Below are 19,853 nucleotides of genomic sequence, written 5' to 3' on the forward strand. Positions count from 1 at the left end.
AATTGTGTGTATTGAGCTGTACTGTATTGTACCCATTCTGCAATCTGTTAATAAAATGTTCAATCAATCAATCAATGCTGCAAGGAAACGGCCATGCCCACATATTGCACAACACAGTGAAGCACGTTCTTGACAAGCTCACCATTGATGTGGAAAATGTTGTGCTGAAGGTCTATGGCCACTTCTCTGTATCTGCCAAACGAAGAGAATCACTCAAAGAATTTTGTGAGTTCTGTGATGTTGAGTTCCAAGAGATTCTACGACACGTCACAACCAGGTGGCTCTCTCTTAATCCAGCCATCCACAGACTAATGCAAACCTGGACTGCATTGAAGTCTTACTTCATCAGCCTGGGGGATGAGTGTCCCAAACGGCTTCAAGATTTGTTAAAGCTCAGTGAAGACTCAAATGAGGAAGATGGAGACATAGTGGAGGTTTACCTTCTCTTCTGCAATAATATCCTCTCCCTCTTTGAGGAAGTTGTAAAGAAGCTGGAGAGTAATGCAACCACCTGTGTTGAGTTATATTCTATCATGGATAACTTCAAGCAAAAACTCACACAGAGACGAGATGACCAGTTCTACGGCTACTTAACTAAATTGAAGCTGCAGCGCCTCCTTCCACAGGAAGCAGATATGGCAAGAGCAGAGTTCACTGCATTTCTTAACACGGCAATCTCATGTTGAGAAATGGTTCAACTTCTCAGAAGACAACTGGCTGTTCTCACTGCAACCTCTCTCTGCACCATGGCACCTTGACCTTTGATGACATTGAGAAGGTGGCTAGTACGCTCAACCTCATCCATAAAGTCAAGATGGATGAACTTTATGATGAATGCACCACAGCCAATACCATTCTGAAGAGGCTCAGAGAAGATGCCGAGGATGAATGGAAGTCCAAAAGTGTGGCCGCCAGGTGGATGGCTGTTTTTAAAGTAGCTGACCTGCCTAACATGCTGTCCATCATCAGCCACATCAGTAAAGCTCATGAGGAGTGAGCTCCTGATCACTCAACTTTGAGCAGTCCTGTTCAGAGTTGCACAGCACTGCTTTGAAAGACAAAGAGCTACTCAGTGCTGCAAGGAGTAACAAGAAGTACACTTGGAAAAAGAAGTAACAGTGAGGAAGAGATGGAAAGCTGTTGACTGTTTAACCCTGGTCTACACCAAAGAGGACATAAACTTTCTGATGGACCCATGACTTTTTGGCTAAGAGGGTTGAGGGAAGGAGGATTTCTTTGCACAATTTTTTATTTCTTTTAATTTGGGGTCACACAAGTGTTTCATTGTATTATTGTCCTCTTTCAGTAAAAGTGTTCCCAGGCTTTGTTTTTACAGCACTTTATATGCATACAGTATTATGCTCAAGTTGACAAACATTTATAACAATGTTCAATGCAAATAAAGCTCTATCAGCTGAGTAACAATGTTCATCAAAGTGCTGAGTGCTACAGTGTAGGTTAGTTTATTAGGACAAGTGCATGACAGTAAGGTTAGTTAGGGTTAGATTTATTATAATTTTTTAATTCAGATAATGGTTGAAGAAGTGCGTCTTTAGTCGACGGCGAAAGATTGGATGGGTTTCGGCTGTCCTAACTGGGGTGGGTAGTTCATTCCACCATTGTGAGGCTAGCTCTTTTTAATATAAATGTCAGATTGTTTTATTTAGATTTCTATGCATTTCAGGAGTTTGGGGGGCTGGCTCCCCCAAAATAATTAAATAACATAACCCTAACCCTAAAACCGAAAAAAAAGTTAAAAAATAAAAATAAAATAGTTACAAATTCCAAAAATGTTCGCCCAAAACAGCAAAATTTTGCTGCGCGCGCATGTGTCCCTTATTTATTTTTCTGAAAGGTGGAAACCCTATGCGTGAATGAGAGTGTGAAAAGTGTATTGATATATTTCTCCACAGCCTACTGTAGTACATTCAATTGCTTAGGCCAACATTTACATGACACTTTAGAAACAACAAAGTGGCTAGTTATGGGTATAGGCAACCATTTGTTTTTGATCAAGGTATTTTTATTGTACATTTTCACATTATACAAAACAGTAGGCTACATTGTATCAACCCAACCCACCCACCCACCTACCAGATATATACCACTCGATTAAAGTAAGTCATTTTACACAATTGCTGAGGAGAAACACACACATATACAGTACAGAAATAAACATTATGGGGTTACATTCTCTGCTTTCATTTTTCTGACAAATGTCAAGAAAGGTTGCCAAATTGCATAAAATCTCAAAACAGACCCTTGGAGAGTATCTTCTGTAGCTTTGATACATTGCATAATCTCTTTAATCCAGTGGGATTAAATCAAGCATATTGCTCTATTTGATTAGATTTTGGCCCTGTCCACACGAACGGAGGTAAACGGTACCCTATCCCCCCTCCCCTCCCAGTGAGCTGTGGTGTTCCACAAGGAAGCATACTAGGACCGCTACTGTTCCTAATTTAGGCAAATGACATGTCGTCAGCTTGTGACTGCAACTTGTTCCTGTTCGCGGACAACTCATCCCTTCTGGTCTCTGACATGAACAAGTTACAGGTTGAAAAAACCCTCAGCTCTGAACTAGGCAAAATCTGCACCTGGCTTGCTGATAAACTATCATTACACCTGGGTAAAACAGAGTCCATTCTCTTCGGTTCAAATAACAAACTCAGCAAGACCGACGGCTTCTCAGTTACAGTGGGTGACAATATTGTCACAAGGAAAGATGCAATTACATACCTAGGTTCCATCCTAGAGGCAAATCTTTCCTGTGAGAAAATGGCATCCAATGTAATAAAAAAAGTCAACCAACAAACTAGATTCTGGTACCGGATCTCCTCTCTGGTAAACAAGAATACCCTGAAGACTCTGGCAGGAGCACTCATTCAAGCGTACTACGACTATGCTTGCACCTCATGGTACCAAAGCACCTCAAAGGCACTAAAAACAAGATTACAAACATCACAAAACAAACTGGTCAGACTACTACTTGACCTTACTCCTAGAACCCACCTCACCCCTGCCCACTTTGACTACCTAGGATGGCTTAGAGTAGACGACAGAGTACAGCAACTTGCAATGGGCCTGGTCTACAAGATACACTATACGACTAAGGTACCCATGTACATGTCAAAATACTTCCCAAAGGTCAGTGGATACCACGACCACAACACCAGAGGAAGCTCAACAAATCATGCTGTGTGATGTGCTCCAGCTCATATTCAATATGAGCCTGAGGTATTGGACAGGTATTGGACAAATATTATTGGAACCATCTCGGGAAGTATCGAGACAAATCTTTTTTTTTATCCACTTTTTACCCTTATTTTCTATTTTTCTCCCATCCCAATTTCTCTATTTCCAATTCTCCCCTCCCCTGTCTTGAACGTTGCTCACTGGTTTTGGATACTCTCCACCTATGTTATCACTCTCAAAGCACAAAGCGCACGTTGTGGCATTTACCACTCTAATGGCCAGGCGGCTGATTCTGTCCATGTTCAAGAAAACGTGGGGTTCATTCCTTGTGCTTGTGGATGATGTACAGTTCCATACTATTCCAGAATAGCAATTCTCATGCTGCTTGCTTGCATTCATCTGTGTGAATGATAATACAGCATGATTTATTTGATATACATTGGAGAAGCATGTTTGGGTACTTTAACATGTGCTATATATATGATATACTATTATATATGTGTATGTATATGTATATATATATATATTAGGGATGTCCGATATTATCGGCCGATATTGGCATAAAGATGTGATATCGGAAAATATCGGTATCGGTTTTAAAAAAAAATCTCATTTATTTAACCTTTATTTACCCAGGCAAGCAAGTAAGAACAAATTATTATTTATTTATTGTCACGACAAGAGATATGTAATGTTAATTACCTGAAATTATTCCGTTTTTGGGGGGGGGGGGCCTGCATATATCGGTATCGGTTGATATCGGTATCGGAAATTAAGAGTTGGACAATATCGGTATATCGGTATCGGTAAAAAAGCCAATATCGAGCATCCCTAATATATATACTTTTGAGATAACTCTGTTGTGCGACCAAGTCAGTGTTTGTTTGTCTTATTGTTTACTTTAAATTGTTCTGTTTAATGTTGTTATCTGTTCTATGTGGACAATGACAATACAATAATGCATATACTTTGACTTGTATGTCCTCAAAAAAGTATAATAAACAAAAAAGTGAAAAAAAAAAAAAAAAAACCACTGGCTTAATAAACAGCAGCTACTCCAAATCCTCTGAGTCTGGCTCTGGTGATAGTTACCTCATAATCGTCCTGTGCCCCGCAGTGGCGTGGAGCGACATAAAAAAAAGTACATGTGGATCCTATTGAGTATACAGTTTAGTATGAGTATGTGGGGATCCTATTAACACTTTGTATGCCACTCACGGCTTTTCTCGGGTTTACCCTCCGACCGTTGAATGCCACGTCACGAGTATTCTCGTCTTTTTTTATTTTTTTTTATTAGCGATCTGAAATCATATTGCATCACGCGAGCCTACCGTTGGAGATCCAGGGACCGCCGGCGCTCAGATGTGAAAAAAGCGCCCCCTATTGTCTCCCAGATGGTAAATCACCCTTTTGGAATGGACTCAATGAAAGTGAATGGGAGAACGGATTTCTGACTCCAGATTTTACTTCTCACTGATGCAGCCGGGGTCTACCAGAGTTCATTCTGGAGCCTCTGAGCCACGGCGAATATGGTTATACTGTACACACGATGGATCAATACAATTATCGATTTTTTCGAATGGCGATCGGAAATTGGAATAAACCATTTGGATACCATCTAACCTCAGGTAAGGAATCTATGTTATCAGTGTTAGGATAAACAGACTCGTTTTCACGGATATATAAGCGTTTATGTGATATGTGATATGGCTGTTTTGACTGTAAAAGCCATGAGGAAATAAGAGCAGCGATTATCAGCGCGCGGCACGAGCGTGCGTGCGCACACATATACTATCGATCATCTAGCGTTTATTTGAAAACGATTCATAAATAGGCCGACAAATGACAACGTTCTGGAATATTCCAGTAAAAGGCGATTATCATAGGCATGGGTTGTTTTTTCCGCGAAAACGGGTGATTTTCAAAATGCTATCAAACGGAAATGAAGCGATAAAAAAACAATCTGCCTTGACAATGTTGACTGGAAAATGATTCTTTGATAAGCGACGGGCAGATTAGACACATAGCCATAATTTAAAACATAGATTAGGCGATATTAACGTTAACATTGGAGTGGATGGTGGCATTCACGCCGGTAAAAAGGAAAACACGGCTGGCGCTCAAAGTGTTAAGTATACTGCTTAGGGTAAGTATATGGGGATCCTATTGCGTATAATGCTTAGGATAGATACATGGGGTTACTATTATGTGAACTGCAAACTGTTTTGGGACCTGTTCTCTCTTCTTTTCAAGTCTACTCCCAGCTTAAACTGAACTAAATGTTTTTTTCCCCAGTATGACTTATCATGTGTTTCTTCACATTTCCTTTCTGACTGAACCCTTTCCCACAAATTGAACAACTAAATGGTTTCTCTCCTGTATGAGTTCTCAGATGTACCTTCAGTTGTCCCGTCCTACTGAACACTTTCCCACAAACCGAACAACTAAATGGTTTCTCTCCTGTATGAGTTATCATGTGGCTCTTCAGATCTTCCATCGCAATGAACCCTTTCCTACAAACTGAACAACTAAATGGTTTCTCTCCTGTATGAATTCTCAGATGTACCTTCAGCTGTCCCTTCCCACTGAACACTTTCCCACAAACTGAACTAAATGGTTTCTCTTCTGTATGAGTTATCATGTGGCTCTTCAGATCTCCCTTCCTACTGAACCCTTTCCCACAAACTGAACAAAGAACTCCTGTATGAGTTATGAGATGTTCCTTCAGATGTCCCTTCCCACTGAACGCTTTCCCACAAAATGAACAACTAAATGGTTTCTCTCCTGTATGAGTTCTCCGATGTACCTTCAGTTCTCCCGTCCTACTGAACACTTTCCCACAAACCGAACAACTAAATGGTTTCTCTCCTGTATGAGTTATCATGTGGCTCTTCAGATATCCCTTCCTAATGAACCCTTTCCCACAAACTGAACAACTAAATGGTTTCTCTCCTGTATGAGTTCTCAGATGTACCTTCAGATGTTCCGTCATAATGAACCCTTTCCCACAAACTGAACAACTAAATGGTCTCTCTCCTGTATGAGTTCTCAGATGTACCTTCAGATGTTCCGTCATAATGAACCCTTTCCCACAAACTGAACAACTAAATGGTTTCTCTCCTGTATGAGTTCTTAGATGTACCTTCAGTTCTCCCGTCCTACTGAACACTTTCCCACAAACCGAACAACTAAATGGTTTCTCTCCTGTATGAGTTATCATGTGGCTCTTCAGATCTGCCTTCCTACTTAACCATTTCCCACAAACTGAACAAAGAAATGGTTTGTCTCCTGTATGAGTTTTCAGATGTTCCTTCAGATGTCCCTTCCCACGGAACGCTTTCCCACAAACTGAACAACTAAATGGTTTCTCTCCTGTATGAGTTCTCAGATGTACCTTCAGATGTCCCTTCCAGCTGAACACTTTCCCACAAACTGAACAAAGAAATGGTTTCTCTCCTGTATGAGTTATCATGTGCGTCTTAAGACTGTCTTTCCTACTGAACCCTTTCCCACAAACTGAACAAAGAAATGGTTTCTCTCCTGTATGAGTTCTCATGTGTGTCTTCAGATGTTCCGTCGCAATGAACCCTTTCCCACAAACTGAACAAAGAAATGGTTTGTCTCCTGTATGAGTTCTCATGTGTGTCTTCAGAACTAGCTTACTACTGAACCCCTTTCCACAAACTGAACAACTAAATGGTGTCTCTCCAATATGCTTATTTATGTGTATCTTCAGATCTCCCTTCTTTCTGAACCCAGGACTGCTGTTAGACAACCTTTGTATTTTCGGTGTCTTCTTTGGTTTCAGAGTCATCAAACCTGGTCCTCCACTCTCCTTCCATTCATCACCGCCATTGGTGTCAGTTTCAGAACGGTCATCATCACTGTCATCAGTCTCATTTCCCAAACAGTCTGAAGAGAGGAGCTGGCCATCCAGACTGGGGCTCCTCTCCTGCTGCTCAGGGGGAACCTCCTCTTCACAGATCTGGTTAAACCACAAGGACTGAGATTTCTCTTCATCATGTTCACTCTTCACAGAGACAGGGTTGAATATGACCTTCATGATATCAGCCTCCTGCAGACCTTGGAGGTGCTCTCCCTCCTGACTGGTCCAGAGTTCCTCCTGTTCCTCTTTCATCTGTAAGGGCTCTGGCTCCTCCTGGTCCAGACTAGGGCTCCACTCCTGCTGCTCAGGGGGAACCTCCTCTTCACAGATCTGGTTAAACCACAAGGACTGAGGTTTCTCTTCATCATGTTCACTCTTCGCAGAGACAGGGTTGAATGTGACCTTCATGATATCAGCCTCCTGCAGACCTTTGAGGTGCTCTCCCTCCTGACTGGTCCAGAGTTCCTCCTGTTCCTCTTTAATCTGTAAGGCAAGGGAGTCTAGAAAGAAGAATATATGTTAAATGTAATTTGTTATAACCATTACTTTTGAAAGTAACAAACACTACACTCTTGCCAGGAAAGTAACATGTTGAACGAATAGGCCTGTATATGGATGCACAGATCATATACCCAATATCGCTATCAGGGTGACACTAGCTACATTTGATTGATCTGTATCGACTACAGTTGGTCAGATCTATTACCAGGTTGTCATAAAGCTTCCTCCTCCAGTAACATCAGAGGAGAAGGAAAAGGTTCCCAGTTTTCCTCCAGAATGGATCTTGATGAGATATTGGCCAAAGGTTTGACATTTCTATTACATAAGGATATAAAGTAAGACATGTACATGAGTATCTCATCTTTTACAGTCTATGCTTGTTATGTTTACAGTGTGGATGGAGACTCAGTGTTCAGGATAACAGAACATGAGGTGAGGAGGACCTTTAAGAAAGTGAATACGAGGAAGGCAGCAGGACCGGACGGTATCCCCGGCTGCATCCTAAAAGTCTGTGCCGACCAACTGGCCCCGGTATTCACTGACATATTCAACCTGTCCTTAGAACAGTCTGTCATCCCCACCTGTCTGAAAAAGTCCACCATTAGAGTTGTGTGTACGAGGTGGTTTGTCATTGAATAAAGCTGGAAGTAACCTGAAGTCAATGTGTTAAGGATGGGTATATGTTTTATAAAGTATGTACATAAAAAAAGATTTATATAAAACAGCCTATTTGATGTGTTCTTTATTCTTTTTATCAGGATTTAGCATAGTCGTTTATATTACTGTATATATATCCTGAATTTCTCTTTTCATTGAAGCATCATGGGACATATATATTTTTTTCTTATGTTTTAATGGGACACGGGTCAATTTAGTAGTAATGGGGAATTGGAAATGGCTGGAAATTGAAATGGCTGGAAATGATTGATGGGCCATCTATTTGTGATCTTATAGATTTCTTTTTGCATTTCATGTGAGGTTTAAAATAAAGTTAGATTTATTGGAATATGGAGATTTTCTTCAGATGCATCACAGTATTATGTCACCTTGAAAATGATGGTAATGAGAATCATGGAAAAACATTTATTTCAAGCATCTGTATGAACGCTGAAGATGGATTTACCATTTAGAGCCTTACCTCCTCCTTCATTCACAGTTCCTTTAAGTCCTGGTGTTTTAATGCAGTCCATCAAGTAGACAGACGGCTCCTTTAGTCCCAACTGAGAGACGTGACTGCAAGATGCCATCTCCTCGACTGTACTGGATATCAATGGGGCTGTGGCCTAAAAATACCAGATAAAAAACAGCGACAATAAGAGTCTTGCAAAGTATAACGTTCACTCTCCCCAGAGTAATTGTAGATTGACATATTTGACTGAGTGTTGTTTTTTGATGTTAGACATGTCTTGTCACTGGTACTTGATGAGTGTCACCTTAAAGGGATAGTTCAGAGTTTTGGACATCAAGTGGTATGAAATACTATAGTAGTATAGTTGATAGGGATGCACCGAATATTCGGCCACCGAAGATTATGGGCAGACAATGGTTAAAAAAGGCCCTTTCGGCCGACGGGTTTTAGCACCGAAGAAATATCACAGAATGTCAAAGACCATCCGATCCTACCATCCTGTGCTTCTATCACTACACTTGTAGCACTACACTACAATTAAACTTTCAAACAAAAATGCATCCAATTTACTTTTTATTTGAAGAGAGCGCTCTGGAAGCACATCAACACAACCCTGCGCGCCCTCGCAGCCTCTCTGTCTCTCTCTCTCTCACACACGCGCACACACATTACGTGCATGTTACGTTCGTAACCTAACGTGTTGTTGTGATGATGTAATCTAAATGCATTTCATTAGACACAGACCAGGGCCCTATTCCCCGTACCTGGTTCAACTAAGTCCATCAAAAGTCCCATTATCCAGATTCAATTAACCCGATGTTTGAATCCAGGCTTTCCCTGTTCCTCGAACGCTGATTCAGTCTCGTTAATTCTAACCTGACTTGATACTCAGGATAATTGCTCGCGGGCGCCTCACCTGAGAAGACAGCAGGTGTCGATAGCAGAAATCCTGATTTTCTTTTTTTTCTCCACTTTTTTCTCCTATTTTTCTATTTTCTCCCATCCCAATTTAGCCGTGCCAATTCTCCCCTCCCCTGTCTTGAACGTTGCTCGCATGTGCCCCCCACTGGCCGGTTGTAGGGAGGATAGAAGCCCATCGCATGTCCCCTCCGATACATGTGTAGGCAGCCAGTCGCATCTTTTCACCTGCCAGCGCGGACTCTCATTTGGCGAGGAGTAATGTGTAGGAGGCTCACACTGCTCCCACCATTTTCCTGTCTCTGCTGTGCAGGCGCCCCAACCTACCTGTAGGAGTCACTGTTTACAACATCCAGATTACCACCCATGGACTTTCCACCCGCTAACTCTGCCTGAATTGAGTTAGTATGACGGCCGGCCCAAGCCGGAGGCAACGTCGACAGCCGGATTCGATACCGGTGTCTCTTGCGTTGGTGATGAGCGCAATGTCCGCTGCGCCACCCAGCCGCATCAGAAATCCTGATTTTCTAACGGCATTGATTGATTGATTGAAAACTTTATTAACAGATTGCAGAATGGGTACAATACAGTATACGGCTCAATAGCCTCGCAGACAAGTTAAATGCATAATCTATAGGCTAATTTTAAGTCCCTCATTATCCCAATCAATCAGATTATATTTCTTTAAATGTGCCTGCTGGCAGTAGGCTTAATGGAATGAATAATCGAATGAGATCTTGCTAGCGAAAATAATTTGTTCAACTCTTTCAGAATAAGTAGACAAAAACAAGCCCAAAGAGTATCTAATTGATACGAATTAATAGATACTTATGAGGATATCTGTACTGTATGTACTTAGGTATCATGTACTATATAAATACATGGTTCCCAAAGTTTTCAAGGCGCAACCCCCGAAATAACGTGTCAGAGAGGTTTGGAGGCTTGCAGTTTCACTATTAATCAGGTTTTAATCTGTTTCGGACATCATCCATACATGCATTGAATTGATTAACCTTTGGTTTATACCAGTGACACCAGTCATGTTAATCACCTTCTTGTTCATCATCAGATAACAGTGCTTGAACTAGGGCTGGGCGATAAAACGATAACGATAACTATCGCGATAAATTATTTCCTCGAAATAAACATGAAACGTGGTCGCAAAGTTTCGATATATCGATTTTCCAAGCTTGGATATGAGCACACGCACTAACAACCAATCAGTGAAGGAGATGGCCGACAGCGGAAGGAGAGTCCGCGCTGCAGGTAGGACTCAAGTAGTAAACAAGGCTGGCTAGGATAATTATCTTGCACGGCGCTATTTTATAGTTTACGTGCCGAGTGGGTGTGTGGCGTGAATTCTGAGGGCACGGTTATAGTAGTGTGGGGTATACGGTGGACGTCGTTGCAATGTATTGGGGCGGAACAGAGTATTTTAGGGTCATATTTAGTACTTTGTAAACAAGGCTGGCTAGGATAATTAGCTTGCACGGCGCTATTTTATAGTTTACGTGCCGAGTGGGTGTGTGGCGTGAATTTTGATGGTAACGGTTAGAGTAGTGTGGGGTATACGGTGGACGTCGTTGCAATGTATTGGGGCGGAACAGAGTATTTTAGGGTCATATTTAGTACATTGTCATGGGATACACGGCTTGCTCTGGCTAACTGCTAACGTACACGGACTGATGACGACATCAACTCGAGACATTCGCAGCAGCAAAACAAGTCTATTAATAGCCCATCCATCGGCGCCGGGCATAAGAAGTTAATTAAACTTGACAGACATTATATCGACGATAATTATCGATATCGAGTTATATGAAAATAATTTTATCGCGATAACGTTTTTGGCCATATCGCCCAGCCCTAGCTTGAACAGATAAATGCAAATATTCTCAAATGTTCTCAAATTCATTCATCAAAACGTCAAAGGCTTGCAATTGCTCATTCATTTTCTCAAGTCACATCCACCTCATCAAACAGCGCATCTCCTCAAACATTTTAATCCCAGTTACAATATCACAATAACGTGTGAGTGACAGTGATACAATTCAACAATCCACATATTCAGATTCGACGTAATTCACATCCACAATCCACGCATGAAGATGCTTCAATTTATGCTTGAATGAAACACAATCCGGGCGCTCCGTTAAGCAAATACATCCACAGCCGAGAATATGAAACAAATCAGAGCCAAACGCCCGATTCATTCATTAAAAACATCCTGCGGGATTCACATTTGCCATGCTCCGACGTTATTAAAATAACCACATAGTGTGTATATCGCGACTCGCGAGCGCCGCATATACAGGGATTAAAGCAAAAAAAAATCTCCCGACTGAACTTTTTTTCAGGCCAAGTCATATTCTTATTTTAACCTCCACTGTATTTTTAATTTTTTTTAATAGCGTTAGCGTTTTAAGGGAGCCTACTCGTTTCGGTTTCGTCGATAATCCAATGTACAGTTACCCCCCCCCCTCCCACCCAACCCCCCCCCCACCCAACCACCTCCAATGTACAGTCCCCCCCCCCCTCCACCCAACCTACCCAACCTCCTCCAATGTACAGTTTCTTCGTCAAATGTATATACTCTTTTTTAGACTCTTATTGTATCACAAACAATACTGTATTTGTAAATCTGGTATGTCATATATGTATAGATGTAGCAGTATTGTCTATCTGTATGTCATGTGTATGTCATATATGTTATGATTAATTGAAAATGGGGGACCCTGATGTAAACAAGACGAAATTATTTCTCTGGTCTGCATCCCCTTAACAATTGTGTGTATTGAGCTGTACTGTATTGTACCCATTCTGCAATCTGTTAATAACAATCAATCAATCAATCAATATTTAACAGATTGCAGAATGGGTACAATACAGTACAGCTCAATACACACAGTTGTTAAGGGGATGCAGACCAGAGAAAGACGTTCGTCTTGTTTACATCAGGGTCCCCCATTTTCAATTCATAGTGACATACATGACATACTACAGGTATATAGTAATGTTACATTTGTGACATATACAATATGCAAATATACAGTACTGTTACCCATAGATCCTAACAGAGATTATACATATGATGGGGAGGAGACTGTACATTAGGAGGGGGTGGGTGGGTGGGAGAAAATATACAGTACTGTTACCCATAGATCCTAACAGAGATTATATACATATGGGGAGGAGACTGTACATTAGCAGGGCTGTACGCTAAGCTTTTTCACTAGGGGCACACTTGCCACTAAATAAGAAATTTAGGGACAGAAAATTTTTTAGGGGCACATTTTTAAATAACACTTTTACCATTATAGTGCAAACAAATATGTTCCTCCTGCCTCATTACTGTGGTCCTTTTATTTAACATTTAAGTGTTTGTTTTCAGGTTTGTATCTTTTATAATGAACCAACTGAGAAAGTGTGTAAATCACTAATAGAACAAAAACAACAAACTGCACCATTGCATTAATCAGGATGACAAGAAACTCTGCATACCTTTGTTTCACAATGAAAAGTGCTTTATAAATCAAATTAATTATTATTATTGTAAATAACCCCATGAAAGGTTTATTATTTGTATGGGTAATTACCCGCTTCATATTTGTGATGTTACTGGTTTCAGGGTGTGCCTAAAGTGATCAATGTGTTGGGCGGTTTAAAGAGATCTATGCCAATTAATGTTTATGTATATCCGGGACTTTTTTTTTATACGAATTGAGAGGCCTACTACGGTATGTGTATATGTTACCTTTATTTTGAAAACCGTGTTGCGACGCAACTAGGGATGCACCGATATGAAAATGTGCCACCGATACCGATACCGATTGTTCAACTAACACAATCGGCCGATACCGATATTTGTGGCAACAATTTTTTTTTAAATATTTTTTAAATATATATTCTTTTGTAATATTTCTTTTTTGTAATATTTTTTTAAATTTTTTTTATGAAACTACTGTATATTTGTGTTACAAATTGTGCTCACCGATATGAAAATAGGCCTCTTTACTTACTTAAAAAAAGGAAACATCAAGAAATAGCACTATCTCTCTCCCAGTATGTTCTGCAGGGCTGCATCTAGATACTAGTTCTCCCAGCATGGTCTACCTGCTGGGCTGCAGCGAGATACTATTGTCTCAACCAATGAAATTTTGATTGACAGTCGATTCTGCCAATTACGTCACACACCGCTTGCACCCGCCTCTGCTGTTACCACCAATCGGCAAGCCGTATACATTTTTTACTTCAGCTTTTGTCCGCCATTGATTTTGAGTTGACGAGAGGTTTTCTAGAACAACAACACGGCGCGGCAGACGTTTAGCTTTTAGCTCCGCAGGATGACTTAAATGAGGCATAATGATTTTACTGCAACTAATGTTATAATAAAACAAAGCCTTTCTATACATGTGTCTGATTGAAAACGTTATTAACAGATTGCAGAATGGGTAAAACTCAGGGCTCTGTGAGCAACGGAAGGAACTGAGCTAGTATGAACGCTTGCTACGTTCGGGTAAATAATATGCTGATGTTATTGAACGTGTAACACTAACTATATAACGTTAATGCCACAAAACGAATGCCTTGTTAATCATAAGTAGTAACTTTGATGCAGTAGCTTGTGTGTGTGTGTGGGGGGGACTGGGGACGGCATTGTGCAGGTCGCGAGTGAACTTTTTTTTGTCTTGACGCTACACAAATTGATGGATATTTATCGGCTACTGCCATCGGCACATTCGAGCTTATCGGCCGATAGGCGGATTGCAGTCAACAAGGCACTTATCGGCCGATACCGATACCCGACCGATACATCGGTGCACCCCTAGACGCAACCTTGTTTAAGTTTGCACTTTTGACAGTGAAATGTTCAGTTCAACTTAGCTCGAAGGAAAGACTCTAATCAAAAAGGTTTAATTGACCCGTATGAGGCTATTACGGTAGGACCAGGGTTTCCGTTAGAAAAAATTGTTGCCGGTCTCCGTGACCTGCAAGATTTCAATCTACCGGACAAATGAGATTAATTCCGGTCATAGTTTATTGAGCTTTAAAACAATTGATAGGCAGGCTATATAAAGAATGTCATCCTCAAGGCATGTAGATTTATAATAGTATTACTTAAAACTAGGCTACTTTTGCGTATACAGTCATTAATATATTCCAAATAAAATAAGTCCCTCGATACTCCGTGCTGCTGCTGATTTGAAATAAAATAGACCGCGTATGTGGGCAGTCGGTCCGACACTAAACAGCAGTCTGTTATAATCACATTTTTATGAGCTAACGAATTCCGTTATATTGGACATTTGTATTAATTATATCAAGCGAAGAACTGAGAAAGCAGAGAGACGGCAACATTATCGTGGTTTGCGTGACGACTCTCTCCACCTCGCAATGACTTATTTGCAAAGAGTATGGCGCTGCAGAGCAGCTGATTCAGCTGTTATTGGCTCTTTTCTGGGAACCGCACAGCAGCGCCCCCCACCCAACATTGGCTGAAAATGGCTGAATTGGAGTACTGCTGGAATACTGCATTGTGCTGCTGTTGCTATGGCTCTGCAGCTTCACAAAAGTTCGCACACCGAGCACTAAGCTCTCGCTGACAACGTCGTTGTCATTATTAGAAGCAACGAGGAAACAAATGTAATGATCGTTTCGTTCATCGCATAGGCTATTTAATTTTAGCCTATTTTAATACAATTCAAATAATCAAATTGTGCTTAGACTCAGGGAATTATTTTCACCGGACATTAAGACCGGAGAGATTAAATATGTCTGACTTCAACAGATTTTGCCGGTCAAATACCGGTAATTACCGGCTAACGGAAACGCTGGGTAGGACTTTGATTGTTTATAGAAGAGGAATGTAATACTATGCAAAACTAAACAGTAAAAATAAACAGTGATTTTACCAGCAGTAAGTTGCAAGCCACTTTCATACGGGGAACCGTGACAATTATTAGTATTATCTTATTTGCATATTGTCTCATTATTAGAGAGATAGATAGATAGATAGGTTGATACTTTATTGATCCCCGGAGGGAAATTTAAGTAGACAGTATTTAAGTATTGAAAAACGTCCTAATAGTGGGCGACTCACCTAATGCATAGCTGAACTGAACATTAGAAGTGTCCGTGTCCCCGTCAATCATCACTGCCAGATCCGACTTAATTTCACCGGCTATGGTCTCTTATCTCTCCACATCGGATGTGGTTGTCATAAGATGGACTGATATCCGCTCCGTTCTTCTTGCAGAGCAAAATTAGCGGCTTAAACTTATTGAAAGGAAGTTCTTTGGCGATGCAAGGCCACATTCAGTTTCGATTCGATTGTTCGCTAGGAATGATGTATGGACTCTACGCAGACGGGACATGGTATTTAATCGCACGATAGACTACAACTACCATGTATATAGCGTGGCCCAGATTCACTTCACACGCAAATCTTTTTTTCACACAGGTAGCTACGCAGTAAATTCATTCATTGCCGACAGATTTTTTCATAGCACCGCGACATTATGCTCACCAATGATTGCTTGGCGCGGCCGCGGTAAAATAAATAAGCCCTTTTTCATGATATTTGACACCTCTGATTGGCTCAGGTTAAAATCCGTCACGACTCTGAAACAAATGACGGAACTCCAAATCAAATGGACGGATATCCGTCTCAAGACGGAACACTTTAATGCCTGCGTATATATGACGTGCATTATTTAGGAGAAAGTAAATCCATAGGCTGAATATGATTTATTATCAGAATTTTAGGTATATTATTTTACATTTCAAAAGCCCCCTCTAGAAAAACGAAGCACAAAAACATAATTCAGAATGGTATAATGGGATCTAGACTGAGGATTATTTCAGGAAGGGAGCTGGCATTTCTTTGCGAGGGCGTGGTCATGCAGGTTATCGAGCTAACTGAACTAAACTCTGCCCTCGACCAGGTTCAACCTTTTTGATATGTTGCCATAGTGATTTAGAAAATCGCACGTCGGGGAACGGAAAGGTCTAGTTTAAGTCAAGTTATCCTGAAAATTATCCGGCTAGCTCAGTTAGCCAGGTACGAGGAACAGGACCTTCGCGAGCCGCCAAGCTAACTAGCGTAAGCCGTACTCTAGACAGCAGAGTGACTCCACGACACCGGTTCCATTAGTGAGGAAGGGGGGGGGGGGGGGGGGGGGGGGGTTATATTGACGAGGCTTGACAAAAGGTTCAAAGATAACTTCACATTTATTGGCTATTCGTTTCTTTATATTGCTTCATGAATCGAGCTCCTCTAGCTTTCAAACCTGTGTGTTGATATCCTAGTCTAGTGTGACATCATCAACTACGACAACTGGGAAGCGCAAAACTCAAACCTAATTTGTCCAGTAAGACTTGAAAAGAGATTATTTTCTATATATTATCTACTGGCCTATATCCAGTTTTAAAGCACCTTGGCTTTGTTCTGAATGCACTTTGTTGTAGTTATCCTACAGAGAAAAGAAAATGCACTTGACTTTAATGCACATTTTGTTGTATACAAAGAGAAAATGTTTAAATTGTACAATCTTTCAGCAGTCAGTCTGGAATTAATGTATGCATAAATGTGCTGAATAAATAATATTAATATTATTTAAGTTAAGTTTAGCCATAATCAGGTAGCTGAACAACATTGGTAAAAAATAAATACATTATATATATATTTATATTAATCATATTCGGCCTTTCTGCATTTGGTTTTCGACCAACTGTTTCCTATTTTCGGTATTCGGTTTCGGCCAAGAATTTCCCATTCGGTGCATCCCTAATAGTTGATGCAGTGCCCTCAGTTTACACACCGAGTCTCGTGGTCGGAGTTCTGACCTGGCAGAAGTTTTAATCACCCACAGCAGAAAACAGCGTGCCTCATTTTCCCAGCATTTAGTGACTACGTCACACTGAGACTAGTTCCAACACATCATGTCACTCTGAAGCATTTTAGTGACTACGTCACACTGAGACTAGTTCCAACACATCATGTCACTCTGAAGCAGAGGACATGTTTTCTGCTGTGGATGATTAAAACTTTTGCCTGCAGGTTATTGTGTGGAATAACTTTTTTGTCTCATGACCTCATTTGCTGCCTGTCTGAAGCTTCCCGGTTCACTCAGACCAGGAGAGAACTCCGACCATGGTACTCTGTGAGTTAAGCTAATGGCATCGCATCAACTATACTACTAGTTAGGGGTAAGGGGAAAATCGATACGTAGTAGTATCGCGATACTTTGCGTGGCGATACTGTATCGATACAGGGACGCCAAGTATCGATATTTAATTATTCATATATATTTTTTTTTAAAGTAGACCACACACACACATGTGCATTCAGTTAAGTTGGAATACGACTGTAATACAAACAGTTCAGTTTGTCAGGTACATGCAACACAGATTACAGTGTTTACGTCTGTCTGCTTGAGAAAATACCATGTTCTGCAATAAAAATGATTGAAGTGAGATGAACAGACTGAATTTTATTTTATTAGATAAAACATGTTGACAGTTTTACTTTGCAGTTGAAAAAAGGTAATAAATTAAATTTGATAAGAAAAAAGAATTATTGCAATATTAATATCGCAATACTCAGTGTATCACGGTATATTTAGTATCGCGATACTATCGTATCGTGACGCAAGTATCGTGATAGTATCGTATCGTGAGGTCTCTGGCGATTCCCACCCCTACTACTAGTACTAGCAAGTATGTCATACCACTTACTGTCCAAAATTCCAAACTACCGTAAATCCTCAAATAGAGGAGGGACCTCCGATAAAGGAGGGGCCTCTTATAATGGGGGGGGGGGGGGTGTTGATGCATTTAGACAAACACAGGCCTGTCTCTAATATAAGGTCGCAAAAAAGTATTTATTTTATTTTTCGTGCCGTGATATAGAATGAGATAAACTCTTGCCAATGGAAATCAAGTGCTGCCTCCCGCTACACTGACTACCGTACATTAACGTTTCCCTCTGGTTAGCTTTAGCGCTAGCCGCTAGCTAACGTTGTCATAATATGGTAGATCTGTGGTGTCAGCTGGATGACGTTGACTTCGTTTGCAAATGTTAACGTTCGCTATCTATATGGCATTGGCAGACGAGGCTGGCGTTGTCCAGTTGACACATTACAGACCATGATGCTATGATAACGTTAGTAGCTAAAGCTACTGCATGTAAACAACTCTATTCAACTGAGGAAGTCGAGAAGGTACCACACGCTAAACCGTCCCCGGACCCCACAACCTAGTATAGACAGTTCCAACTTCAGTGTGTGAATTACGTTAATCCCACAATTACTCAACTGCACTCAATATTTAAATACCAATGCTAGTCTAAATAAATGTAGACAGACAATGTACGTATTAAGAAAATATAAATAATAATAATAATAATAATAATAATAATAATAATAATAATAATAATAATAATAATAATAATAATAATAATAATAATAATAATAATGCAATAAAAGTCTGAAAATGAAGGGATTATGTCCATGAGTGTCATTTTTAGGAATTAAGGCCTGCCTCTTATATAAGCCTCTCTCTAAAAAAGGCCTGGTGCTCTTTGCAGCCGAGGTAAATAGAAGACCGTCTTATATAGCCAAGCTCAGGGACCTGGGCTTGGGCTATGACCTCTGCCAGTGGGTCTTGGACTTCCTGACTGGCAGACCCCAGGTGGTGAGAGCAGGCAACTGCACCTCCTCATCCATCACCCTCAACATAGGGGCCCCCCAGGGCTGTGTTCTGAGTCCCCTCCTCTACTCCCTGTACACACACGACTGTGTGGCTCAGCGGAGTAGCAATACAATCGTCAAATTTGCTGACGACACAGTAGTGGTGGGCCTGATCTCTGCCAACGACGAGAGGGCCTACCTGGAAGAGGTCAAGGTCCTGGCGGGATGGTGCCAGGAAAACAGCCTCTCCCTGAACGTCAGCAAAACAAAGGAGATGATTGTGGACTTCAGGAGGTCGGGGGTCAAGGACTACAGCCCCCTCAGCATCGACGGGGCACCGGTTGAGAGAGTCAACAGCTTTAAGTACCTCGGAGCCTACATATCCGAGGACTTGACATGGACCACACACATTAACAGTGTTGTGAAGAAGGCACGACAACGCCTCTACTTCCTCAGGCGCCTAAGGAAGTTCCAAGTCAGCCAGAAGATCCTTAAGAACTTCTACTCATGTACAATAGAGAGCATCTTGACCGGC

General features: G+C 41.0%; 1 protein-coding gene across 1 annotated transcript; it reads right to left on the reverse strand.

Moving 5' to 3' along the window:
• Positions 1-1,069: 1,069 nt before the first annotated feature.
• LOC311229179 (uncharacterized protein) lies at positions 1,070-8,732 on the reverse strand (the record flags this gene model as incomplete). The annotated part of the gene is made up of 4 exons (XM_084315237.1): positions 1,070-1,075; positions 6,254-6,337; positions 7,301-7,456; positions 8,721-8,732. The coding sequence occupies 4 exons, from the start codon at positions 8,730-8,732 to the stop codon at positions 1,070-1,072; spliced, it is 258 nt and encodes an 85-aa protein (XP_084171363.1).
• Positions 8,733-19,853: the final 11,121 nt, after the last annotated feature.

Source organism: Notolepis coatsorum (assembly GCF_963971535.1).
Source record: "Notolepis coatsorum genome assembly, chromosome: 1".
NCBI lineage: Eukaryota > Metazoa > Chordata > Actinopteri > Aulopiformes > Paralepididae > Notolepis > Notolepis coatsorum.